At 41.0% G+C, this 27,447-nt stretch overlaps 1 protein-coding gene across 2 annotated transcripts; it reads left to right on the plus strand.

The window, feature by feature from the left end:
• On the plus strand, positions 1-26,955 carry dse (dermatan sulfate epimerase). 2 transcript variants are annotated; one of them, XM_026142514.1, is made up of 6 exons: positions 1-290; positions 4,353-4,818; positions 10,612-10,865; positions 17,726-17,965; positions 20,454-20,661; positions 21,213-21,705. In XM_026142514.1, the coding sequence occupies exons 2-6, from the start codon at positions 4,397-4,399 to the stop codon at positions 21,226-21,228; spliced, it is 1,140 nt and encodes a 379-aa protein (XP_025998299.1). In that variant the 5' UTR covers positions 1-290; positions 4,353-4,396; the 3' UTR covers positions 21,229-21,705. The 2 variants fall into 2 exon arrangements, with proteins under 2 accessions (XP_025998299.1, XP_025998297.1); XM_026142512.1 differs by lacking the exon at positions 21,213-21,705 and adding an exon at positions 23,630-26,955 and having other exon boundaries at positions 15-290.
• Positions 26,956-27,447: the final 492 nt, after the last annotated feature.

Below are 27,447 nucleotides of genomic sequence, written 5' to 3' on the forward strand. Positions count from 1 at the left end.
TATCCACGTTTTTCTTGCAGTTTACAGCAGCTCTGGTTTGGGGCTTTTCGTTCAGCCACAGTTCATTAGGTCCTCTTAAAGCTTCTCTTCCTGCGGCCCCTCCTCATTCGCCAGCATGACGCTGGCTCCGCACTCACACATACCTCCCTCCTCTCTCTGTGTTTCCTCTTGAAAAAAAGGGATTATTAAATTCTGCCTTTCAGCCGTATCAATCATCTTTTTGAAACCTGCTGCTGTGAGATGACAGCTGGAAGAAGTGACATACGGATTGTGAGCGCCGCTTCTGACAGGTAACGACTCTCCCCCCCACACACATTTGAGAGGTCCTTAAATCTTTTTGGTGGGCTACGCACGAACAAGGCGACTTTGTGCGTGGCTCTGGATTATCAGTACCACCGAAAACGAATATTTCCGCGAGTGTCGGTGCTATTGTGTTGATGGAGGGTGTTTCCTGAAAGCACAGCTGCTTGTGTCGGCTGGTTTTGGGGTTTAATGAAACGCAGAAACTCTTTGAGCGAGAAGTTAGCTTAAAATTTTTAACGTTACTTTTACCGTACCTTATTACCTTACAAACATGAACCAGAGGAGGCAGCTCAGCTTCATACCTGAGCGTGACCGTGGAAAAATACGGAATAAAAGTTATGACTGTTTTCTAATAACTTATTAAACAGCACGTCATTCTTGGCGTACTTCACACTGGAATTAGCTAGTGTTGATAACGAGCTAACGTCCAGGACTTTGTCTTATTACGGCTGTAAAGATGTGCTAAGGTAACATAAAAACAAACCCGAAAAAAACCCAACGTAATAAATATGAGAACATGCCAAAGGTATCAGCCGGTGGAAAATTACTGAGCGGAGTAAAATGCTGCCAAAATACAAATGTGAGCAATTACATGAGAAGTACAAGCCCAACACTCAGGCCATGCCTAGTTTTCCTGTAAATTGGGGAAATTGTTAATAACACTGGAAAATATCTGTTAAGATGAAAGGTCTGGTATAATTTAAAAAACCTTCTTACTTTTCTTAAAATAGATCACTGTTACCAGGCTAGGTTTTTAATATGATCAGTGCAAATTCAGCTATATAACTTAGTTATATAACTTAACCTTTAAATAAGTCAATAAAAAATCTAAAGTTATATTTATATTTTCGGTTGGAGACACCACAGGTGGCACTTCCTTTTGGCTTTACTCAGCCCTGGTGCTCTTCTGTTAGATGAACCTAGCCAATTCAGATGGCTTTAAAGCAGTGAAGCCTTCAGTTCAGAGCTCAGATTCGTTTCATATATTCAGGTATTATCACCTGATTTATCCATTGTTTTCTTAATGGAGAAATGTTTTTCTTAATTAAGTAAATCTACAGTAGTGATGTGTCGGTCGCGAACGAAATGGCTCTTTCGAGCCTGTGTTGTGCCAAAAAGTGATTGTCTGCCAAAAACTGAGTCCCAGTGTTTCTGTGTATTTTTTATGTGTAATATCTTTAGGTATGTTCGTAAATAGACTTCGGTGAACAGGGTTTACAAAGGGGTTATATAGAGAATTAAAAAATTATCCGTTTTTCAAGTATCTTTACAACTCTGTGTTATTGTACTTACATTATAACCAATCCGGTCCTTTATCCCCACTTAAAATATTTTTACAGAACTATTGTAATATTTGCTGCCATTTCTGCTGTCCTCTTGGCCAACTTACTCTTACAAAAGACATTTTAATGTTAATGAGATTTTTTTTAACTGCATAAATAAAGGTTATATAAAAGTCACTGCCAAAAACTGATTGCGGCTTCTACCTTGTTACACGAATGTTGTTTGTGGCTTAAGATGACTTTGTCATCCATAAGGGATGCATTTGACATATGTTTCACATAGTATAGCCCAACAAGTTACTTATAGCAGTTTAAATACGAGCAATCAGTTTTTGGCAAATACCGGAAATCACTTTTTGGCACAACACCGGCTCCTTATCTTTTTTTCACTTCACTCCGCACTGGGGCCGTGTGCTTGCGCTGGGAAGAGTGGGGAGGGCCGGTAGTTACACTCAGTAGTACAGGAACAGAGCAGGAGGGAGAGACAGAGAAAGAGAGCCAGGGACAACAACGTCACATTAGAAAGGTATAGTAGTCATCCGCAACAGAAAGTAGTTGTGGATGATTAAAGGATACAGAAAGTTTATTCATGCAGGCCTATATGACAGAGAATATGCATGTTCTTTTTGTTTTCATATTTTAATTTATATTTAATTGTGTTGTGGTTTGCAGTGTTTTGTGTTGTTTCACTTTAAATTTGTTTAAAAAAATTAAATAGTTAAAAGTTGAAATGTGAATAGTTTGTTTTTGTATTATATGATTTATTTATTACATTTTATGTGGAGTGAATAAATAAAAGTATATTTACGGTGGACCTAGAAACAAAGCATGTACAAACATGTACAAACTCCAAGCAAGTACCAACGACCGGATTTGGTGTGTGATAGTAACAGGTAAATGAACAATTTTTAAAAAATTATTTGAATATATATGAGTGCTTGTGTATAAATACACAAACAATACACATATGCTTTCAATTGTGTAATTTAAGTGATCTAGGTAGCTCTGTTTTGGAAGTTCAGTTAACGCTAGAAATGTGTTTTGGAGTTTGTAGTGCTTTGTCTCTAGGGGCCACTGCATATATTTATATATAAACATATATAAATAAAAACACATTTTTTACATTAGTAATTCCTTTTGTGCATAATTTTATATTGTTGTTAATAATAAATTAATTAAAGCAACAAAACAACCTGAAGAGCCGGTTCGGAGCCGAAAGAGCCGGTTCTCTAAAAAGAGCTGGAAATCCCATCACTAATCTACAGTGATGTTAAATGGAGAGGGAAGGCAATCATCTCTGAAAAGCTGCAACCATGACATACACACCCCTCACCAAGGAATGATTATCCGTTAAAACAGAGGAAATAAAATATCTTAATCACTGTGTTCAATACACATTTTGCAGATTATGTTTTTACATTCAGTTACAGTAGGATATCTTAACTATCACATGCTTTTTATCCTTTTACAAAATAAAAAAAAAGTCATGTTGTAAAGCAGTGATAAAACATAGAAGTCAGAGCTCAGCTGCAGTCCCAGCCAATCAGCTCGTTTCATTCTAAGGTCATCCCGTACTAGTCGATGGCTCGGCTCATACTTTTCTACACATTCAATTGGCAAATATCATACGGGGCACGCTAGTTAACCTGCTCTAGACTGTACACATCAGCTGAGCAAGCCGCTTTGCAACCCACCTCTGCCCTCCTCTTTTCATCCTTTTTTTGACCTAATTTATATGAGAACTGTTGTCACTGATGCCAGCTGTGCTCTGTGCTTTGCTGCTGCCAAAAAGAAATAGACAGAAATAGCAGTGTTTAAACCTTAAATATCAACATAAAAGCATTATCATAACTATGTAATATTTTTTTTTGTATAATATGCCAATTGTAAACAAACATATAAAAGAATCTGCCAAATAACAATATAAATAATATTATTATCATTTTTTATTCTGGTAGCTCTAATTTTATAACAATCTTCTGTTGACTACAGCTGTCCTGACTGAGCCTGAATTTAATGAAAACCATAAGATAGAGAGCTTAAGAAAAAAAAAAGTTTTCTGTTCTGCTTGGTCCTTGGTATAAATCTTCCACCTTCATGTTCACCACAGAGGAATGTGACGCCTCCTGAGGTCAAATGTCAGAATTAATTCCAGGAGGAGACTCAGTTTTACATTCCGGCTTGAATTTTCTTTCTTTATAAGATGCACGTCCACTTTCAGCCTGTTAGAACGGACTCCAGTCTAGACGTCTTTTAAATCACTACCAAATGCTTTTCCACTGGGGCTTTGCCAAAAGCTCCTCTAAGGTCATGGAATTTACGCTCATGTTTGGAGCACAGTCTCACTGTAAAGCACACCATTTTGGTTTAAAGCGTGTTTCAGTGAACCAGACTAATGTTACTGCAGTAATGGGCCATTTATGACCTCTAGGGCCTGCTCCTCTGGCCTGGCCTGGGTGTGCATGGCAAGACTTGTCTGACAATAGCAACGCCGACTTAAATCCTGTGGGTTTAAGAGAAGGTAAGGCGGTGTTTCATGGAAATTTTAGGCTATTCTTAAATTCTTGGAAACGATAAAGTCCTACTCTATCAGATAGTGCTGATCGTTTCTAAACACTGCTGCCTCTCCATCAGTATGGAAAGGCCGGATCATCAGGCCTACAGCTGTATCTAATTATTCAAGGAATGCAGGGCTTTTGCGAGAAAAAAAACTCTGCAGAATATGGGCCGGCTTTCTCAAATCTTTCTCCCCCTTCCCCTTCTCAGCTGAGCTCCTTCGGCAATGCCACAGCCCAGTCTCCGATGAGAGGATGAGAACCTACACCCGCGGGGCGCCCACTGTCTTCTTCATAAGTCTTCTGTGGCCCCTGCTCTCTCTGGCAGCTGTAGCCGAGGTGGACCCCAGCGGAGGAATCCCCTTCATGGGGGGCAACTACAATGGTCATCCCATGCTGTACTTCAGCCGTGGGGATGTGGAACAGCTGCAGTACGCAGCTGCAGGGACTCACCAAGAGATGGCGAGACGAATCCGTGAGGCCGGGGAGACCATGCTAGAGCACCCCGAGGAGTACCTGCCCCCCTGGAGCCCGGCCGAGTTCAGCGCCCGCTGGAATGAGGTTTATGGAAACAACCTGGGCGTCCTGTCCATGTTCTGCCTGCTGTACCCACACAGGGCCGGGGCCCTCGATCTGGTCAAGGACTACATGGAGAGGATGGCAGCCCAGCCTAGTTGGTATATTTTCTGTTGTTTTTTACTTGTGACTGTGACTGTGACTGAAACTTTTTGTTTACAGTTTACAGATGTTACTCGATATCTCTGCCCCACCCCTACATCTTCATCAATGCAGCTTTAATGCTAAACCACTGCTGTCAGTGGCTTTTTAGTCAGTCCCCTCTCTGGAGTGTTCCGGTCCTTCTCTGTGGGAAGACTCGTGGTAAAGATGCATTGTGGGCCGATAAGTCTGTAGTCCAGGAAATATGTTTAGCAGCTGTTTGCCCAAACAACCCCCACCCTCACCCCAAGTGAGAGGAAATGAAATATTCAGATGTGGGCTGAATAGTTCAGGCCTGGGTTGTGACTGAAGCTCAGGGTCCAGGTGACCTGACAGGGACTGCCTCTAGTTGTGGTTAGTTCTCCTCTGTATTGCATATCATCAGGCTAAGCTACAGTCATTTCCCTAACCAATCTTTCTTGTATTTCCCATGTTTTCAACTTGGTAATCCAGCTGTGGGAGCTCTTGCTTTAGTATGATGTACACTTCATCCTAGAGAATATGTTTCCATCATATGTTTGCTTCAGTTTACACAAGGCTAAGTAATTCTCAGGGAGTTTTGACACGACATTTGCCACCTTTGTATGGAACTTATGATTGTGTGGTTATGACATATGCAACCTCAGTGTTTGAGTGGCTGAACAGAGCTGCAGAGTATACACAATCAGTGCCATAGGGCTCATTATTATCGTTGGTTTGAACATGGCAGAGGGATTTTAGCTTTGCTGCATATCAGCACTTTGATGTCAAATTAGGTAAGAATGTATGATGATGACTATTTTGGATGTGCAAAGGAAACCACAGCAATGAGCTGTTTATATCAACTCTGAACACAGCATATATTATCTTAGGTGACGATAGGTTGCTACGTTCTTCAGGCTTTGAAGTTTCTCTAAGTATCAATTCAGTGCTTTTCACAGAGTTACATTCTGTTTGTTGCAGGAGCATTTTGTTTGAGGGTGAACAAAGCCAAATTCATCCATACTTCCCCAAACTAATAATTAAATATACATATTACTGTCAGTTTTTCAGGTAGAGGTATCCAGGTAGAGTTGAATAGCATTTTTCCCTTAATAAATAAAAAACGACATTTCATATTTACTCTAAGATCATCAACAAAGACAACTAAACGAGTGTGGCAAATTGCAAAAAATGAGAAACTAGGAGAGGGGAAATACTTTTCCACAGCAGTGTATCTGTGTTAATTTAATTCAGGAAGAAAACAAACAGAAACTATTTGGTCACAAACAGTTTTTAAGAATGATAACACAGCTAAATGGAAAAAGTACTCAAAACCTCTAAAATCCAGTCATCTGAATTTAGGCTTTAAATGGTTTTCTTAGCAAACTTAACTGTTTACTGCAGTCAGCATCTTCTTTGGACACTCCACTGCCTTCCTGCTACTGATAAACTATGTGACTGGGTCATAGCATTTATTTTTTATTCATTCGTATTATGATTCAACAGAAAGTGTGTGGGTTTTTTTTTTAAATGTCCTGTCACTCACCCTAAACCTGTTGTGGCAGATGGCTGCCTCTACCTGAGCCTTGATCTGTCAGAGGCTTCCTTCCTTCTCACTGTCACCAAGTACTTGCTCAGAGAGGGTCGCATGATTGTTGGAGTTTCTTCTGTGTCTGCTTTCTAATTTACAGTATTATCCGGCTCAAGCTCGAGGTGGTTGCTGTTGTGATTTAGCGCTATATAAACAAATTTTAACTAAATTGAACTTAATTTAAAATGTGAAAACAAAGTGATCTAAACTAATGTTCTGCTTAGTCCCAAAGTCGTTGTACAAAGCTATATTTCTTTAGCTCCAAAACCTCTTTCAAGTTTAATTATAACAGTCAAGACTTATTGGCAACCAAAATTCTCAGGGGTAAATTTAGACTAGCCACTCGGAAATGTGTCAGTCTAAAATCGAAATGATATAAACACATGCATGTCTATGTTTTTATTTTCCACCTCGCCACATTTCCTACTGTGAGAAAAACATTAGCAAGTCAGCTGAATTCATCCATTCAGCCAATGCCTGGACAATCCTCAGGCTTTTCACAGTCAGCCATGACTGAACTTCATGCCAGTAGCCGTGCTTCCTTATTTCCCTAACAATTCGATTGAGTTCAATGGCCATCAGTTCTGGCTGGCAAATGCAAAAAGGCTGAAAAGTGGATTAAAGTCATTCACCGCTTCCAATTCTACACACATTCTGTTTGAAAGACTAAAACCAATCAGAAGTGGTGCTTAAATACTTTCATATATGGAAATAGTGGCTTCACAATCTTGCAGGAGTCAGGCTCTCTACCTGTATAATATTTGTTAATCATCACCATCTCAGTGCTTGCTTCTCTTACATTTTCAAACAGTTTGCTCAACCTCTGCAGTTTTTGACTATTAATGGTGTAAACAGTGTTAATAAGCAAGATTTAAATCAGCAGGTCCTGCAGGAATGTTGGGAAATTCTTGTGTATAGTTTGAGTTTCCTTTTTTTTTACCAGTGGTTGGGGGCGTGTCAAGTTATGTATTTCGGTAAACCAAAGAAGCTGGGGAAAAAGAAGACTTAGACTCGTTTTTCAGAGCCAATTAAATTGTTTGTAATGTTGCTGCAGATCACTTTGTCGATACTTGTGAGATAGTCCTCAGTAAATATAGGGTGAATGGAATAGAACCATGTACTTTTTTTTCTAGGGTTTTTAATTTATTCTAATGTATTCTAATTAGCCAAAAAGGTTTAGCAGGACTTAGACATGCAAAAGTTAGCAAAAGAGCACAGTTAAATCAAAGTCTCCTCTACTGGTGGTCTTTAGATTTTTATGTTATCGTACTGTGTCACCGTGCCAGTTAAAATGCCCTCTCTGGATCATCATTAGGATGGAAACAGACACCATAGATGTTTTACACCTGGTTCACTTCACAAACAATACATTTGCAATAAAAAGTTTTCCAAATTAATATTATACAAATACAAAACAAGCTATAGCAATATTGCAAGTCCCAGTGACCGACGAGTGTTTTTTGACTGCTCCAGTTTCTTAGAAATTTCAAAGCAGGTTTTGTGCACCACCCATGATTTTCTTCCCTGCATCATTTCCTCCCCAAAGGACTTCAGATGTGGAGAATAAGTCCATATTTCTAAGCCTAATTTGTCTTTCTTTTTCATTTATTGAAATCAGCATTCAATATTAAAGATGTCAAAATTGATAAATGTGATAATTAACTGTCTTCATCGCGCTACTATACAAACGCTGCTCAAGATTCTTGGCAGTACATGTTCCCAGTGGTGGAACATCATTATCTGTTGTGTCACTCACAGCAGAATTATGTTTCTCCCTTATCTAAACTTGTCAGTTTGTGTGTTATAAAGCATTCCTGTTGTTTCATAGGTGCTCAGTTTTACAAGAACAGAAAGAGAATCTCAGGTGAATTCTTCTTTAAAGGGACAGTTTAATCCTTCTCATTCCACTGCACGGTTGCCATGTTCCCTCCAACCACTGAACAGGGCCAGGGGGATTTTCCAGATTGGCATTAGTGCAATTTAAAGGGCATTTTTCACAACATTAGGATGTGTGCCACAGTGCAGAAAAGAAAAGCCACTGAGCATGTGTTTTCACGTCTTAAGAGCACACTGTGAGTTTTCTACTTGGCCGCACTTTTATTGTGGTCACTGAACCTCTCGGGGCCTCTGCAGAGTGGCTCCAGGAATCAGTCAGCTGTGGTATTCATGACCTTCAATTACGCCTGCAACAACCATGTTCCAATGAAGAGCTTCTACTTTGTGGCAGAATGGTGCCTGCCTCTCTGGTGCGTGTGTGTGTGTTTTTTTTTTTATTGTCATTGTACATGTGTGCCAGAATAAAATAAAAATAGTGGAATAAAAAGCAAACAAGAGAAATATATAAAATCAAAAACTAGTGTGTTTTGGCATAATTTAATATCAAGTCCAACTCTAAGTTTGCAGTAACTTTTATTCTCTTTTCTTTTTTGTCCTTTGGCCAGATTTCAAAAATAAAAAAAGCTCTGATTTTCAAATGAATGAATATAAATTTAAGGATCCAGCTGAAGGAAGAATACCATTAATGCATTTTATCAAGTGTGTAATTGGGGCAGCTGGGGGTTTCTGCGAAGGCTCAATAGTGTGTGTCCATAGACCACAAAGCAGAGCTACCTATACATACATAACCACAAAGTTTAGAAGTTTTAATGGGAATTTTTGATCATTTTTGCACAAGTGCATTTCTGAGGTTAGAGACTACCGGTAATGTGAAGGCCTGGATCGAAGTCTCTGCTCTAGTTGATCCCAGTGGTGTTCTGTCAGGGTTGAGGTGAGGACTCTGTGCAGGCCAGTCAAGTTTTCCACACCAAACTCACTCATTCATGTATGTATGGACTTTACTTTGGTGCACAGTGATGTTGGAACAGGAAGTGGCCATCCCCAAACTGTTTCCCCAAAGTTGGTACTCTTATGCTGAAGCATTAAGAGCACTATGCACCTCAGCAGCTGCTGACTGATTTTATGTGGCCTACCACATAAAATCAGTCGCTTTCACTTTGTTATGACGCCACCAACAGTTGACTGTGGAATATTTAATAGTGAGGAGATTTCACAACTGGACTTGTTGCACAGGTGGCATTTTATCACTGTACCACACTGGAATTCCCAGTGATTTTATACACTTTTGTCCATGGAAGTGATTGGAAAACCTCAATTCAGTATAGCAATATAGTGTGTTACGATAGTAGTGAAATTGTCTAATGCACAGCGGGCTGCAGGACAGGGGATACCCCACTACTCATGTGCCATTTTCAGTCAATGCAAAGAAAAGTATGCTTTCATGGCGTGCACTTGCAGCAGATTGGACTCTTTGTAGCCTGGTTGCTGACGTTGCTCCAACTAGTACTGGATGTTTTTGTAGACTGCAGATGCCAAAGCTTGAAAAATGAAATTATAGCAGCATTATAAATTTCTGTGAAAGGTAGTACAACTACAGTGAAAGTCAACAAACTAGGCTTGATGGTTAGTCAAATTACCCAAAATGACAGTATTTAGGATGCTACACCCTGTGCTTACTTTGTGTCGCACTGAAGTGGAATGCTGCCTACTGTCCTCTTTTGACCCACTCTCTACAACAGAGGTGCAAACTGATTCTTAGTTACCACAATTCAAATTTACACAGGAGGTTTTTTCAGTTGAGATGAACAGATTTCTATTATTTGTTGTTGTTGTTGCTTTAGTGTTTAGTGATTTATCCTTGCAGCTAGACTGGAGGTGATAACAGGACTCTAGTCCGGTTTAGATCTTAAGACAGCCTTTGTGTAGATCTCAGCACAATCCATGATGTCAATTATTGGCTGTTAAAATGCAGTCCACACATCTGTAGTTCAGTTCCCTTTAATTAACCTGAACAGAATGGTTGCTTTCACTTTTTTTCTCAAAAGTAACACTTTGCAGTTCACACGTCAGCAGTCTTAGATCCAACCTGGAGAGAATCTACCCACGCTGCATTTCTAATGTCTCGTTTTGTTGGTACACTTGTAATTTTGCTGATAAATCCTATTTAGCGTCTTTATTTTGCTTTCAAAGAGACCAGCCCTTTTACAGCTGCTATGTTAATTAAAAGCCTTTGCAAAGGAAGGCTTTCTCGTTCATTAGAAGCCATTTGCCAGGATTTCGTTGAAAAGAGTGAAAATTTCATACTTGCAATTTCTTTCCACTTGCTGATGCTTTCCCTTCTGTTTGTCTGATCTATGTATTGCAGGCTTGTTAAAGACGCTCCCTGGGATGAAGTTCCTCTTGCACACTCTTTAGTTGGATTTGCCACTGCCTACGACTTCCTGTATGAGTACTTGAACAAGGGCCAGCAGGAACGTTTCCTGCAGGTGATCGGCAACGCATCACGCCTGATGTATGAGAAGTCCTACGTCCGAGGGTGGGGGTTTCAGTACCTACACAACCATCAGCCTACCAACTGTGTGGCTCTGCTCACAGGAAGTCTGGTTTACATGATGCAGGGTAAGTGTGTGATGGTTACGTTTCTGGCTTCGCAGATCCGTTTCTTGAGTTTGTTGCTGTATGTTATTCTCAGTCTGCTGTGCCAGCACACCACAGAATCATAAAACATTGAGATATTAAAGAACTTCTCAGGAAAAATAAATCGTTTGGGGTTTTTTAGGCCTTCTGTGTTTTGTCCAGTTTATTGTCAGTGTTCAGACCAAGGTATTTATAATCCTCCACTGTGTCCACACAGACCCCATGAATGGGTTTTTTTGCCATGTTCACATGCAAGTTTTTCTGTCCATGGTGTAAAAGGTGGAGACAAACAGGGAGAAATAGCTCCTGAAGAAACACACTAACAATAAATGGTCTATAGCAAACATTTATCTACAGTCTTCTGCCGAATTGTGTGATTAAAACACACATTATCTTGATTCCTTTTCTCCTTCGTAACACAGACGATGCCTCTGAAGCGTGTTTCAGTGCAATCCTTGGTGTGTTTTGGTTTCTGTTACTTCCACAGTTGTTCCATCACATTAGTTTCTCCCCAAAATATTTCTGTTGTGTTTTGTATGATTTTTGTATTTCCGTTGGTGCTTTGTGTGCTTTTGCAGCCTTTTCTCTAATCGCTGGTGTTTTCTGCACACATTCACCACAGAAAGTTCGCACTAATTAACAGATTTAGGTAGAATCTATTTACTGAACACCAATGATGCTGTCCATTTGTACTTTATTGCTCACACTGGTGATCATTTTGAATTGTGGAAAAAGCCACAAAAAATTCTGTTTTGTTTTCTGTTTGTGTGCCTCAAATGTTTTTATGAAGAAATATTTTTCCACAAATAGTTTGGAAGTTGGAGAGAAATCCTGGAAACAAAGCAAAATGCAGCCTGACTAGACGATTATCATTTGTCTGGATTTCGTTGAAGGGATTTAGTTAAACATGGTCCAAAGTCTGATTCCGGGAATTCTTTAGGGGGATGGGTTACACTAACACATGATCAATTGTTTTGTTTTTTTACACGACTGTGAGATATTGAGACATTTCATGCTGTCATGTCTTCAACTTAATCTGCTTCCATGATGTTTTTCTCTCAGTCTGAGCCTCTGATCATGTAGGTAAACTTCACTTCCACCGTCTTGGAAGGCAGATGGAAAATGTATGCATTGAATTCTTGTTCTGCACAACTTTGTAGTAGCACATAAAGCAGTACTAGACCTGCTGCAGGTTCCTGTTAGAGTAGAAGGACTGCCATATAGTCAGAGTCAATGTGGAATCTATCCAGCAGCTGGACAAAATCACCTTTGGGTAAGCAACTGAATGACATGCACAACCCTAACCTGACTGGGTGGTAGGGAGAACACAAGACTGAAAGCAGCATACTAGCTAGTTAGCTCCTGCTGACTGTTCAAAATATGAGTGAGGGGATTGCCCTCAAGTAAAATTATTGTTTTTGCTAAAACAGTGTCAGAATCTGTAGTTTTAGTTTTGGTTTTACACTTTATATGTTAGACAGCTGCCCCTTTTCTGGTTTCCTCTTCAGACTTTGGACACCGTGTTTTTAAGTTTCTCCAGTTTTGCTTTTTCCTTTCTTTCTGTCCTAGCAGTACAGGATTCTCTCTTACGACATTGTCGCCACTTTCTCCACTTAAACCCCGCATGAGCAAGTGCTTGGTGAGAGTGGGAAGGCAAAGCTCACTTTCAACAAGAAGAAACTTCTGGCAGAACCAGGCTCAATAAGCGGAAGATAGGATAAAGACACACTGTGGAAGAGACCCAGTGATTAAGAGATTAATAATTACTAATGATTATATGCAGAGAGGTGCATAAACACATAGTGAGTGAAACCTCACTATGTGTTGTAATGTAAAAGGAATTGTTCCTCGCACAGAATCCTGTGGAATTCCATATTTAACCTAAGTTTACATTTACAACAACAAACTGGATTCTGTTAGATAGGTATGATTCAAACCACCGCACTGCAGTACCTTTAACACCTACGGCATGCTGTAATCGCTCTAATAAAATATTATAGCTTATAATTAACTAAGAAAGCTGGGTCAAGTGATGGCTTTTCATGTAAGAATTTAACTACTAATTTAACTGCCAGCTTGAAGGCCTGTGGTACATAGCCAATACATTGAAGCATTAATTAATGGTAGAACTTCTCAGAGCAGTCTTGTAGGAATAGGGTCTAAAAGACATGTTGATGGTTTGGAGGAAGAACTACTGAAGTCAACTCAGAAAGATCAATTGAAGAGAAAGAGTCTCCAACCGATCAATGCTACTGAAAGTAGCTGTAGATAATGTTACGTATGTGAGATGGTTATGAGTAACTTCTTATCTAGTGGTTTAAATTTTAGCTTTGAAGAGATTCACGGTTCATTAGTTCATTAGTTCAGGTTAAAGGGATACTTGGCCCAACTATTTTTTTATCGGCCTGGCTACAGTGCTGCAGAGAAACCTAGGGTTCTTTTTATTTTCTTCAGTGCAAATGTACACTGAACAAAAATATAAACGCAACACTTTTGTTACTGCTCCCATTCCCCATGGGATGGACGTAGAGACCTAAAATTCATTCCAGATACACAATATAACCATCCCTCCCAAACAGTGGTCACAAATCAGTCCAAATGTGTGGTAGTGGGCACATCTGCTATATTGAGATAATCCATCCCACCTCACAGGTGTGCCACATCAGGATGCTGATCTGACATCATGAGTAGTGCACAGGTGTACCTCAGACTGCCCACAACAAAAGGCCACCCTGGAATGTGCATTTTTTTGCGCTATTGGGGGTCTGGGGACCCAGAACCGGTCAGTATCTGGTGTGACCACCATTTGCCTCATGCAGTGCAACACATCGTCGCATGGAGTCTATCAGATTGTCAATTGTGGCCTGTGGAATGTTGGTCCACTCCACTTCAATGGCTGTGCGAGGTTGTTGGATATTCGTGGGAACTGGTACACGCTGTCGTATACGCCGGTCAAGCACATCCCGAACATGCTCAATGGGTGACATGTCCGGTGAGTATGCTGGCCATGCAAGAACTGGGACATTCTCAGCTGCCATCTGCCCTGAACAATGTGAACCATGATTCATCTGTGAAGCGCACACCTCTCCAACGTGCCAGACGCCATCGAATGTGAGCATTTGCCCACACAAGTCTGTTACGGCGACGAGCTGGAGTCAGGTCAAGACCCCGATGAGGACGACGGGCATGCAGTTGAGCGTCCCTGAGACGGTTTCTGACAGTTTGTGCAGAAATTGTTTGGTTGTGCAAACCAATTGTTCCAGCAGCTGTCTGGGTGGCTGGTCTCAGACGATCTTGGAGGTGAACCTGCTGGATGTGGAGGTCCTGGGCTGGTGTGGTTACATGAGGTCTGCGGTTGTGAGGCCGGTTGGATGTGCTGCCATATTCTCTGAAACGCCTGTGGAGACGGCTTATGGTTGAGAAATGAACATTCAATGCACGGGCGACAGATCTGGTTGACATTCCTGCTGTCAGCATGCCAATTGCACGCTCCCTCATTGCTTGTGGCATCTGTGGCATTTTGCTGTGAGACAAAACTGCACATTCCAGGGTGGCCTTTTGTTGTGGGCAGTCTGAGGTACACCTGTGCACTACTCATGATGTCAGATCAGCATCCTGATGTGGCACACCTGTGAGGTGGGATGGATTATCTCAATATAGCAGATGTGCCCACTACCACACATTTGGACTGATTTGTGACCACTGTTTGGGAGGGATGGTTATATTGTGTATCTGGAATGAATTTTAGGTCTCTACGTCCATCCCATGGGGAATGGGAGCAAAAACAAAAGTGTTGCGTTTATATTTTTGTTCAGTGTATTTCCTTTTATAGCTATCCTTTTTAGAGAAATGGGCTGTGGTTGATTTGGAATGAGTCCTGTTCCCTATCATACGCAAATCATACAGTAAGAACACACTTGTCCTGTGTGTTTGTGTCATACATCTGATGGTGATTTTGCGTAAACTCTTTGCGCAGTTCTTTTGTGTTGCACATGTTAGTAAATGGGGCCCGCTATCTTGAGCATGTCCTTTGCAGAATCTGCCATGATTACTCCAGTTCACTATCTCAACACCATCGACTAAATATGTATGTGAAGCAGAAGAGGAAGGAAATCAAGATGTTCTCAAATTGTTTTCTGGCGTTTAAGATTTAGTACTGATGTAAACTAAATTTAAGCTCAATTGCCGAGAACCACTGTGGTCACAGTGGTTTTATTTCTGCTCATTTTTCATAAAGGTTACCAACAAGCACACAGTTCTGTGACATCTCAGGAAAGTTGCAACCTGACCTTGTCTTGCTTGGTTTCATTTTACTCCCCAAAAATGACTTTGCTCCTGCTCTGCATTACTGAGGAAATACACTGTGTTTTCCTCAGCTTGGTTGCTTTGTTTATGACATATTTATTTTTGCTTAAATGGTAAATGGTCTGTATTTGTATAGCGCTTTACTTGGTCCTAAGAACCCCAAAGCGCTTTACACTATACACAATCATCCACCCATTCACACACTCAAGTGTGATTTACAAGCAACCTCATGCAAAGATGTGAGTTTAAAAACTAACTAGGGTGAAGAACTTTGCTTCCTAATAGTTTGGCAACACATGATCGATTTTAAGTGATCCAAAAAACAAAAATCTGCTTTATTTAAGATTCTTTTTTAGCAGCTTCATTCAGGCGTCATGTCTAACGCTGCGCTTAATTCAAGCTTAATTTAGGCATGGCATTAAATTCAGTCCTGGCTCTGAATAACTGAAAGCTTTCCATTTATCGCTGCCAAAAACTACGTACTATATTTTTTCTTCATAGGTTATCTGACAAAAGCTTTTTGCACACTGCTGCCAGTTTGAGAATGAGTTAAAGATGTTTTCATCGTAGCAGTGTACGCCCATTCCTACAGGTCAGATGTCAAAACTGGCCAAAAGTCATTTTATTATTTATTTGACACACAGGGTCAAAGAATTTTAATCAGTATAACAAGAGGCAGATCTGCTTACATAGACATTTTTTCAAAATAAACATGTAACAACAGAAGAGTGGCTTGAGTTATACTGAGTTTATTTATAGACATTTGAGCTTTTATGTGAAAAACATGGAACAATAATCTCTTCTTTGCTTAAACTTTGTTTAAGGACTGGAACTACTTCATTTGTTCAGTAGCTACACAGCTCTGTTAAAAAACTGCAACCAAATCAATTTTATTTTCATTCAAGTGTTGCAGCTTAAAGGCTGAGTTATGTTTATTTTTTTGTCTTCTGAACGTTGATGCATGAAGTGATGCACTCAAGATTGTGAGCGATAATCACCTACACACAAATATTTGATAGTGTTACTGTAAGTGCTAATGTCTGCCTTTTTGATCTTTAAGGGGATTTTTCTCGTGTTTCTTCCACTTCCCTCTTCAGATTCAAAAAAGCCACCAGGCTGAAAAAAAGAAAAGCGTTGCTACGAGGCGACTACCATTCTGTCGCTTGCTTTTAGACGAGTATTTATTGATCCATCCGTTCAAAAAGAACATGTCCTTGTGACATCTCACATATTGTTGTCAGGGATAAGATCATTTTTGTGTCAAGATGTTAATTTTGGTCCGTATTGCCTGAAACTAACCGGCTGTCCAGACAGACTGAAGGATTGCTCGGCTTAGTGGAAAGTTGCTGTTTCACATTCCTCTGGAGTGCAGAGTGAAAGTGCTCTGAAGGCTGAGCTGGCAGCTGTGGTTCCTAGCACTTAGAGCGTCATGCCCTCTGTCGGTCAGCTGTCCACAGCGTTAGACTCTGTGATAACAGCTACTCTATGTACATGCGTATGAGCTCACATGCTCATAGAGCCTTTTTTCCCTTTTTGTAAATGTTGGTGTACGAGTACAGTGACTTGTGTGGTGTGCCATCTTTTCGATTTCTGGATGTTCTGTGGACAACATTTAACTGTCACATCATACATGAATGGTGATTATTAATACCTCTGTACCTCACTGTAGTAAAAAGAAGCCTGATTCTTCCCTGAGAAGTTGGGGTGGAAGTAGGTTGCAAAACAGAATACAGATGTACAGTGACTGTTGGAAAACTTAAGCGGCTTAAACTCTGTTTCCTGTATGAAATTTGCCAACTGGATGTGTAGAAGGATATCAGCTGATGTGGGATGGGACAGACATCAGCTGATCTGCCAGGATTGTGGTAGAGCCTGACTTAATGGCTTGCCTGAACTAACGCTATATATTTTTTCTTTCTTTCTTCATTTCACAGCAAAATCAAATCAAAAATGTATCGATGTTCTTTTCTATATCGCAGTTTCCTTTTAAATGTGTGAAATGACGGGATGTGGACATTAATTATATTAAAGTGACAGACAGCTCTGAAGTTGGCTCCTGGACTTTTGTAAGCACTGTTTAAGCCCTGTTTGTGTAAATGTAGTCTTTGTGTCTCTGTTTGATGACTTGTAAATACCTGCTCTGTGCACAAAAGCCAACCAAACCAAACCCATTCAGGGATGGCTCCAGTGGGTGGACCATGTCTCAGAGAAGGGGGGTGTTGTGGGGAGCGTGTCAACCAGAGTTTGCTGACAGCCCGTGATTCCTCAGTGAACTGTGGCTACAGTGTTTATGTGGCTGCATGTTCTCATAGTAGATTCTGTGTGTGTGATCTGGTCTGTGTTTATGTCTAAAGGAGTATATATAGTACAGTGTAGCATAGCTGTGTGATGTAGCCACAGCTAAATATGGAAGCTTTCTTTAGATGGCACCCTCAGATCCATCAACAGGCAGAGTCAACTCTGAAATTGTTTCATGAACTGAAATTTAGATTTAGTTTTGGATTTTTTTGACACCATCTGAACTTCCTGTGTTCCAGGTTACCTTCAGGAGGCCTACCTGTGGACCAAGCAAGTCCTGTCCATCATGGAGAAGTCCATGGTTCTCCTGCAGGATGTGACCGACGGTTCCCTGTATGAAGGAGTAGCATATGGGACTTACACCACCCGCTCTCTCTTCCAGTACATGTTCCTGGTGCAACGCCACTTTGCCATCGGCCACTTCGACCACTCTTGGCTACTTAAACACTTTGCCTTTCTGTACAGGACCATCCTGCCCGGTAAAAGTGACACCACATACTGCCAGCAAAATTAATTATGTGATTTTTTTGTATTTTTTACTGTAATGGTTATATTTAGGCAAGCACATAAAAAGTCAGTAACCTGTGAGGAAGTGTTTATTCAGCTATGAGTGGCCTAGACATCTGGCTTATGCCTACTAGAACGCTTCCAGCCAAAGGCCTCATTATGTTAGCTTAGGCATGAAAATTACCTCAGGCTGCCCCACTGGAGAGCACCCTCTCCTCTGAACTGATATGGGGCATGCATGCGTGTAGTTATTACCTTTCTGGATGTCTGACAAAGCTGTGCTGAAGCATGCGGGGATCTGTGGTGTCCTGGGGGTTTGTCTGGAGGTCAGGGCGAGGGTAGCAGTGGGAGGAGGGGCCCCCAGGTCAAACTCAGGCATTTTGCAGCCAATTGCTGACAGTTTCTATATTGTAGCGGAGCAGCAATTCTGCACCCAGAAAGCACCTCTAATTGCACTGACCAGGAGAGCCTGAGCTTCAGAGCCACAATAGCAGCTTTCTCCTCCTACCAGACAGGAAGACAAGGCCAGATTATCCCAAACTGGCCTCGGAGCACCCTGAATGATCGCTGTCCACTAACTGTCTGTGTTTTTCTTTTGGGATCTTGTGAGATCTTAATGAAATAATAAGAGGTTTAATGTTACTTAATTGTTCACTGTTTTTAATGTTGTGTTCTGTTGTTGGTGTGTATTGGAACAATAGCTCAAGCTGAAGCTTCACAGTTTAAAGAAGCTAAAGTGTCAGAAGACAGCTGGAAAAAAGGAAGTAACTGTCAGTTTAAGTTCCAGTATTAGTCTGAGTCTTGAATGCAAATGAAGAGATGCCAAGTGCTGTAATGTAAATTGCATGTCCATATGCTATTTTATATAAATGGCAGATTTACTTACCATTGCTACTTTTCCAGACAGATTTTGAAATAGATAACAACCTTCTAATAAGTCAGTAGCATTTTGACATGTAATTTAATGACATGCGATTTTTAAATGACTAAATCCAAAATTTCAGAGTAGTGTTTTTTTGTCTTTCCTCTCATTAACTCATATGACATATAAGATTTATGTGATCACACTTAAATCCAGGTTGGAGATGGTTGGTGTGGGTAGTTTTGCGTAGTATATTACCATGTTGTATGGAGATGCAGTGTTTATGTTATTTAATCAGGTTTTTTTTTATCATGTGTTGCATGAAAATGCCACCAGAGCACAGAGTCTACTGGTGGATGAGAGCAGCTGAGCTCAGAGAGCTATTAAAAAAAGCTCTAAATAGTAACTTTTTGGGCTGTTGAGTTTCCATATATCTATGACAGGCATTATCCAAGGAGATGATTTTTGTGACATCATGCCATATATTGCAGTTACCTGGATTGATACTTGTGTAAAACCTCTGTGTTTACCTGAGCACTCGAAACGCTTACTGTAGTGTACACACGCTTTCATCCCTTTAAGCCCTGTCCATCACACCTACTCCAATGCATGCATTTGGCATTGCCAGGGATTGACCCATGCTATCTCCTGAGTTGGGATAGACCTTCTTATCATCCTGACAAACATGACATTATGAGTTGTCTGTGTCAGGAAAGTGTGAGTGCACCTAAAAACAGATGCCACCCAAGCAAAATGAAGGCTAGGCTGAAGTACAAGCTGGAGGGTGAATAATGAAAAAAGGTGGAAGGTCAGTTGTAGTGGGTGTTGCTGAAAGACTATGGAGGATTGTTGTGTATCTTTGTATTTTGTATGGTTGCTTGTATGTTCTAAAACTGTTGACAGGATTAGAGAGTCAGTCAGTTGAAATATAAATGACCAACGTTCTCATAGATGTTATTGTCAGTTCATTTGCAGTGTTTACTTAAAGTTAAATGAAGAAAGGTTAATTTCTATACAGATACAAGAAATATAATTCTACCAATGTAAAACTAATCTAAGTACTGCTGTGCAAAGGATAAAATGAAGACATTAACTTTGGTTTGAGTGTAGATTACACTGAAAGCAGGGGCTTTATAAGTCTGAAGAGACTTACCTTGACAGTGTTTGTGCTATAAGTTCCCGAGTGTTTGGATTTGACAAATGATTTACTGTGATAACATGTTGTAGTTACTATAACGGGTTTCTAAGAATCCTCTCAACAACAGAGAGCAAGAGTTTCCTTATGTAATTATAGACAACAAAACTGTGTGAACAATTTGCACTTAGTGTGGAGCTGAGCTGGGCCACAGAGGTTTAAGATGGGGAATGCTCTTTTGTTACACATTTGTGATCACAAGCCAGATCCTTTCATAATGAGTTTTGCATGGTTGAGTTTTGTAATTTGCAAAGAATTCATAGTGTTTAAAGTGCTATTTTTGCACATTTTTTGGCTCTACAAACCTCAAACTCACTCAGTACAACATTTTATTTGTCATGTGTACCCTTTACAAATGAAATATGGTGTTTTTATCTTCTTTGTGTTTTCACCATCTCACCAGGATTTCAGCGAACTGTAGCAATTGCAGATTCCAACTATAACTGGTTCTACGGGCCAGAGAGCCAGCTGGTATTTTTGGACCGCTATGTGTTGCGTAATGGCAGTGGAAACTGGCTGGCAGATCTAATTCATCAAAACAGGGTAATGGAAGGGCCGGGGCAAGCTGGAAAAGGCCAGCGATGGTGTACTCTCCATACAGAGTTCATTTGGTAAGCTGCTCAGGTTAATTTCATCGTTTTTTTGTTAGTGACAGTACTTTAACATACACTTCTGCACATCTTGTCAGGGGTCACTTTTTGGTCATTTGGTCAATTTTTCATGTAAATTTAAATGGATAATATGATAAATTGTTGCCTTTTTTTACACTTGCCAATGTTGGGCTGGAAGATCATCCATTTAACAGGACAGATGGCCATGAGAGTCTCTTGGCAATGAGCATGAGACAGGCACCCACTAATTATTCTTGCACCAACTGCGGCTGCATGGCATTAGCTGAGAGAAATGCAAGGCAGCACTCGATCCTGACATCCTGATTGTCAAAGTTTTGCTGTCAGCTGTTTCTCACTGCAACGTTTCAGCTACTGGAAGGCCTTGGTCACCGACCTTTGGGTGCTAACCAACACCTAACAAGTGTATTGAGGCTTTCTCCCTTGAAAGCAGAGGCTTGCAGATTTTTCTATACTTGGATAATTAGTTGACATGCGGCCCTACTCAGATGCAGACTGTCTTAGACATAAAAACTCTTCTTGTGTTTGTTCAGTTGCTGGGGAAACTGACAGAAGTCGTGGAAGCCACTGGGGCTTCTTTCTTGGGGCCCCCTGCAGGTTTGTATCAACAGCTTGGGCCTTGACCCCCAGAAGGACCAAAACAGGCCAGTGGTAGTGTTGAAGTATTGCCTTCAGTCTCTGGACACCTGGAGGAACTGGACTTTTTTTGACCCGTGGTATTCCTTTGGATCATTTCCCTTCCACGGGGAAGTGGTGGTTATAGATTCCTCCCTCTAAGGCTGTAGTGCTGTGTGAGACCACAAGATAACATGTATCATGATAACCAATGGGGCACCAGATCAGGTCAGTTCCTGGAGGCTCAGCAGCTCTTAACATGAGCTTCTCCTCACCTTGTGAGAATGAGTCAGACATCATTTCTGACTAAAAGTCCCCTGGTGTATGAGAGGAGGCTGAAGCCAGTGGTAGATCTAGCAAAGGCATGGCCCCAAGAAGGGATGGGTATTGATAAGATTTTCACGATTCCGATTCCATTTTCGATTCTGTTTAGCGATTCGATTCTTTATCTATTCTCTTATCGATTCTTTTTAAAAAAGGAGAACACTAAGGTCGAATAGCTTAGAACTTTGTTTTATATCTTCTCTTTGAACAAGATAGAAATTTAGGAGTAACATGGCCTTACAAACCCAACAGTGAGAGCTTAAGAGATCCACAGCCTATGGCTCTTCAATGGGGTGTCACAGGGTCCCCAGGAAAAAAAATTGTAAATGTAAAATAATAAAATAAATATTCTTCTGTAGCAATAACAAAGTATAACATAAATTATTCTGTAGCGATTACACAAGAATATCCAGTAATGTCCCTGCCTACAATTAAACACATTCACTTACCAAAAATCGGGGGCATCTGCTGTGGCAAATGGGTGCAAGCCTTTTACCACAAACTCAGTCACTGCTCGGTGACATTCGTCTATCCTGGCCTGAAAGGAGATGCTACCGGTAGATTGCAGTGAGAACTGCCAGCATCTGAGCCAGACTCTGTCTGTCTCTCTCATCATGGTCACCTAAATGCACAGTAATGGCAGGTTTTGTAATAAGGCAGATCGCGCTAACATAATATGCACTGTTAGTTGATTATTTACCTGCGGCATTAACGGGAGAGGACGTACAAACGTTACCGCTGCTGCTGGGTTGAGATTCACGAGTCCGGAGCGGAATTAAAAACACGACATTCATTTAAGGTTATCGCGTGTTTTGTGAGCAAATGCTTTTGCATATTCGTAGTGTTTCCTCCCTTAAATGAAATATCCACTTTGCAAGTATTGCAAGTTGCCCTGTTGTCATCCGTTCTCGTAAAGTATAACCAAACTTTTGAGCGTTTGAGCCGCTTACGCGCTGTGTAAATGACGCTCCGCAATGTGGTGACATCCTTCAGGGCGACTGGAATCGATAAGGGAATCGTTTACAAAAATGGCAAACAATTCCAAGGAATTGAAACAGTGGGAACCGGTTCTCAACAAGAACCAGTTTTCGATACCCATCCCTAGCGGCAAGTGATCTGTTTGCTTTGGAAACATCAACGCACTCACATACTTGACATACTTTGCCCTGTTCAGGCTCTAAGACATTGACATGACTCCTGGCTTCTGTAAGATAGATGCAGTCTTGGTCTATCATGAGAGGCACAAACAGAGGCTTTTACACTGGGTTGTTGATACCATTTCAGAAGTGTAGAGACTTCAGGGCCTCCAAGTTCCACCTGTGAAATGTCCTTCCACCAGGAGTGGAGCTGTGGAGAGATGTTTCCCTCAGTGACATCTGTGCCACAGTTCTTGAGCTTCTTCCTGTACCTTTGCCTGCTTCTGCAGGGTTAATGTGGTCAACCCTCATCCTGTGGTGACAGCAGTTGTGCAGGGCCCTTTGGTCTGCGACTGAGTTGTAGTCTGAATCTCTTGTGACTTTGTTGGCGTGAGTCATCCAGGTACTTAATGTCTTCTCTGGCGGTCAGCATTAAGTAGAACAGTGCCAGTCTCTGCATTTACATGTGCTCAATTAACCTTGATTAACATTTTAATACTATTAATTAATATTTTAATATTTTTTTTAAATAAAAATGACTGCTCTAGGATAATAACACCAGCAACAGCCCAGTCCATGATGGTTCTTTTAAATGGTGTAATGAGTCTGATACTCAGTTAAACATATTTAAGATGAAATATAGACATAGTCATTGATTTTAGAAAATCCACTCATATACATAATGGATGTGGTTTCGCATTGTCTTGCTCAAATTTTCAGACAATTTCTTTTTCCTTGAAAGGTTTGAAAATTTGCAAATATTTTTCCTGATTTCAGGAAATATTTTTCCTGAATTGGTACATTTATTTACATTTTAGATAGCATCCCAACGTTTTGGATTTGGGGTCAATAATATCTGTCCTCTGGTTCTGCAGGTATGACCCAGGCCTGGTCCCCAAACCCCCATCAGATTTTGGAACACCCAAGCTCCACTACTTTGAGGACTGGGGCGTGGTAACATATGGAAGCGCTTTACCCGTCAAAGCCAACAGCTCTTTTCTGTCCTTCAAGTCAGGGAAGCTGGGGGGACGTGCCATCTTCGACATTGTTCATAAGAACAAGTACAAAGAGTGGATTAAAGGGTGGAGGAACTTTAATGCCGGCCACGAACACCCTGATCAGAACTCTTTCACGTTTGCGCCCAACGGTGTCCCGTTCGTCACTGAGGCACTCTATGGACCAAAGTATACCTTGTTGAACAATGCGGTTTTGTTTAGCTCAGCCTTCTCAGGGAGTTGCTTTAAGCCATGGGCTGGACAGGTTACAGAAGCCTGTGATTCCAAGTGGTTAAAGTACAAGGTGGGGCCAGCTGCTGATGCTCAGGGGAGAGTGGAAGCTGCTATAGAGAGGAAGGGCATGATCTTTATCCGAGGAGAAGGACGTTCTGCTTACAATCCAGAACTGAAGATCAGGAATGTCCAGAGGAACCTGCTCCTTCTTCATCCACAGCTCCTGCTTGTTGTCGACCACATCCACCTGGATCCTGACAGCCCTGTCCGTGCCATGAGTGCCTTCTTTCACAACACAGAGCTGCCATTCCAAGGTACAAAGGTAGATGGTGTTCATGGAGCGTTTATATCACACGGGGAGGATAAATATAAGATGTTCTGGATGGATGACACAAACTACAGTAACAAAGGGGTGGTAGGCTACTGGAATTACCCTCGAGGATACCCTTATAATGGCTCCAACTATGTGAATGTCACAATGCCATTGAGGTACCCTCACACTAGGATGGCCTACATTTTCTTTGGACCAGGTGTGGATGTGCAGAGCTTTAGCCTGCGTGGGGATAATGAGAGGGTCGATATCTACCTGGCCACCAAGAAACACATCTACACAATTTACCTGTTGACTGCAGAGGTCACCAGCAAGGCACTTTTTGCCATGGTGCTATTGGACAACAAGAAGATCGTATTTGAGAAGGAAGCAGCTGAGGTTAGCAGCTTTCCGGAGGAAGTGGAGGAATATGTCAGCCTAATGGAGGACAACCTCCAACACGTCAAGCCCGTCTTCCAGCAGATGGAGAGGCACATCCTTGGACGGGTCCTCAACACCGTCAGCTTCCGAAAGACAGCAGAGCGCCTCCTCCAGTTCACTGACAAGAAGAAGACGGAGGAAGCCATTGAGAAGATGTTCGCTATGTCCAGAAAACAGAGCAAAGGTAAGGGGGGGAAGAGAGTGAACCTCGGAGATAAGCTCTCAGAGACTCTACCTGACATTTTTGCACAGATTGAGGTGAACGAAAAGAAAGAGAGACAGAGAACTTCAAAGCGCACATATGATGACAGTCCAGAAGAGGGCGATGCAGATACGCGGGCCTTTGTGGATTACGCAGACAGCCGCAAGAACAGAAAGGGGGGCTTTTTCAAGGGTCGCAAATTCAAGGAAGTTCACATGGTCGCCACAGCAGGAAGCGACAGTTTACCCAGCACGGCTTCCTACATACGCCTGTTCCTCCTCCTGAACATGGCCACCTTCTTTTCACTGCTGGCTGTACTGCTGACTCGCTTTAAGAGGGGTCGGAGTCTGTACACACAGAGATGTTTCTACAGCATCCTTCTGATCGACTGCTTCATCCTGCTGTACCTGTACTCCTCCTGCTCTCACACGCAGTGCTGACATCACGAGTGTACTGAGCACGCCAGCTGATCCGTGTGCAGTTTGAATGACCTCACACCTCACTCTGAGCCAGGTCTTATGACAGGATAGTAAGGCCACTGTTCCATAAAACAGAACTGAGATTTCAAGAAAAAAATGGGAAAAAGGTGGAAGGTTCAAAGATTAATTTTACAAGAAAAGTGTTGATGGTGTGAGACAAAGTTAAATCACAAATCCAGCTTCCATCACATAGTATGAGCATCTTGTAACATTACAGATGGTATCAGTCAGGCAAGTTTTGCTCCTAATCTCATGATTTGTAGCGCATCTTATTATCACCTGTATTGTTGTAATATCACAACTTTTGCTTTTATTCTCACGGGTGTGTAATAATTCCAAAGCCAAGAATGAAATCATGGTACAAACATTGACCATAACATCTTCTCGTACTGCGATACCCACATGGAGCTGTAAACGCCAAGTTAAAGAGTGCTAGGCTGATGAAAGCTGTAATGATGTCAGACTGCTCAGGTAAATAATGAACTTGAAATACAGAATCAGAATAATAGAGAGTTTGTTTGTGGTGTGTTTATTTTTCATTTCAAGCACAAAGAGGAAGCAGCATATATGTGCCAGTGGGAGGGCACTAAAGGTATCCACGGTGTACTTTCAGCTCCTCCCTTATTTCCGCAGTGGATGGATCCATGTTTTGATTAGGCACAGAATTTATACCAGATTTTACTTATTTTCTAATTGTTATATGTATAAAAAACAGTAAATGCTAATGTTAGATAATTAATTTGCATGAGCTAATTTAATGTTTGTTGCTTTTGTCTGAGAAACATTCCCTGACTCAGGATTGGCAGAGAGTCAGCTTTGTGAAACACTGGCAGAAACTTTAAACCCCGCCCCCACCCACATATACTTCTAATAATTTGTTTTATTTGAATAAAAACAACTTTTTAGCATTTGAAGATTTTTATTTGAACTTTTTTGTGTACAAAACAATCTTGGAATGTTGACTTTAATATTGTGATATAAATTTTAAAGTTCTGTACTGCCCAAAATCACACACTTACCTCAGGGCTACTTATTGATTACTGATCTATAGATCAGGACTGCATTCTGGTAATGAGTGTACACTTATGGGAAAAAACAGTAGTCTTTTTTTGTCATCTCACAGAAAAATCATAGTATGAGACATGCAGTATACATAAACATTTACTGTAAGAGTTTTGTCTTTTCCATGTGGGTATTCTTGAAGTCTCTGGCTGTTTCTAACAGTGGCTTTAATTCTGTGGGATGTAATGAGTGTCTGTTTAGGAAAAGCAGTGATTCCAAGTAGGAATGTTTGAATTGCCAAGATAAGAGGAGACCACCTCTAATGTAATAAGCTTCTGTGGAGCTTTAGAGATCTGTGTGAAGGTGTTCTCAACTACAATGCCATCTCCACATTTGTACTTGAGATTTGTCTTGCTCTACAGAATTGATAGCAACACTTGTAAATGTATATATTTTATGTTAAAGCGAAAATATATTTTTTGGTCTCTCTTTTTTTTTTACCATTTGTAAATAAAGTTAGAACATGCAGAAGTTTCAATTCGCTGTGTGTTGTGTCCTGTAAGCGTGTTACAGTATGAGCAGTACTATGGCCACTGCGCCATTACAGCTGTGGAATCAAATGCTGATCAACACTTCAGTGTGTTACATCACTTATTTTTTCATGTACTGTTGGCTGACAGGGTTGTAATTTGGTGTAACATTAGAGTTTGGCCCAGTGAAGTGACCATACACAGTGCTAAGTTCTCAACTAACACATCATAGCTTAGCTAGCAAAGCTGTATTTATAAACTATACAGATGTAATGCACAGACACATTCATCTGATAATTATTGTTAGGTAACAGACTTCTTGGACCATCTCTAGCACACAATGCACAATATTATTTGTCAGATAGTCCTATTAAAAGTTTATTTTCCAAAAGATACTAAAAGTACAAACAGTCTGTGTGGTCTAATTCAGGGATGCTAGTTAGTAGAGGTGTGGACTAACATGTCAATAAAGCAGCCACACCCCTAACCTTGAGCCTTTC

The sequence above is a fragment of the Astatotilapia calliptera genome, chromosome 15 (assembly GCF_900246225.1).
Source record: "Astatotilapia calliptera chromosome 15, fAstCal1.2, whole genome shotgun sequence".
In the NCBI taxonomy this organism is placed as follows: Eukaryota; Metazoa; Chordata; class Actinopteri; order Cichliformes; family Cichlidae; genus Astatotilapia; species Astatotilapia calliptera.

Excerpts from the sequence above, each read along its gene's own strand:
- dse (XM_026142512.1), top strand. The coding sequence starts at position 4,397 with ATGAGAACCTACACCCGCGGGGCGCCCACTGTCTTCTTCATAAGTCTT. Across the intron at positions 10,866-17,725 it reads TCTGGTTTACATGATGCAGG|GTTACCTTCAGGAGGCCTAC; the intron begins GTAAGTGTGTGA and ends CCTGTGTTCCAG. Across the intron at positions 17,966-20,453 it reads GTACAGGACCATCCTGCCCG|GATTTCAGCGAACTGTAGCA; the intron begins GTAAAAGTGACA and ends CCATCTCACCAG.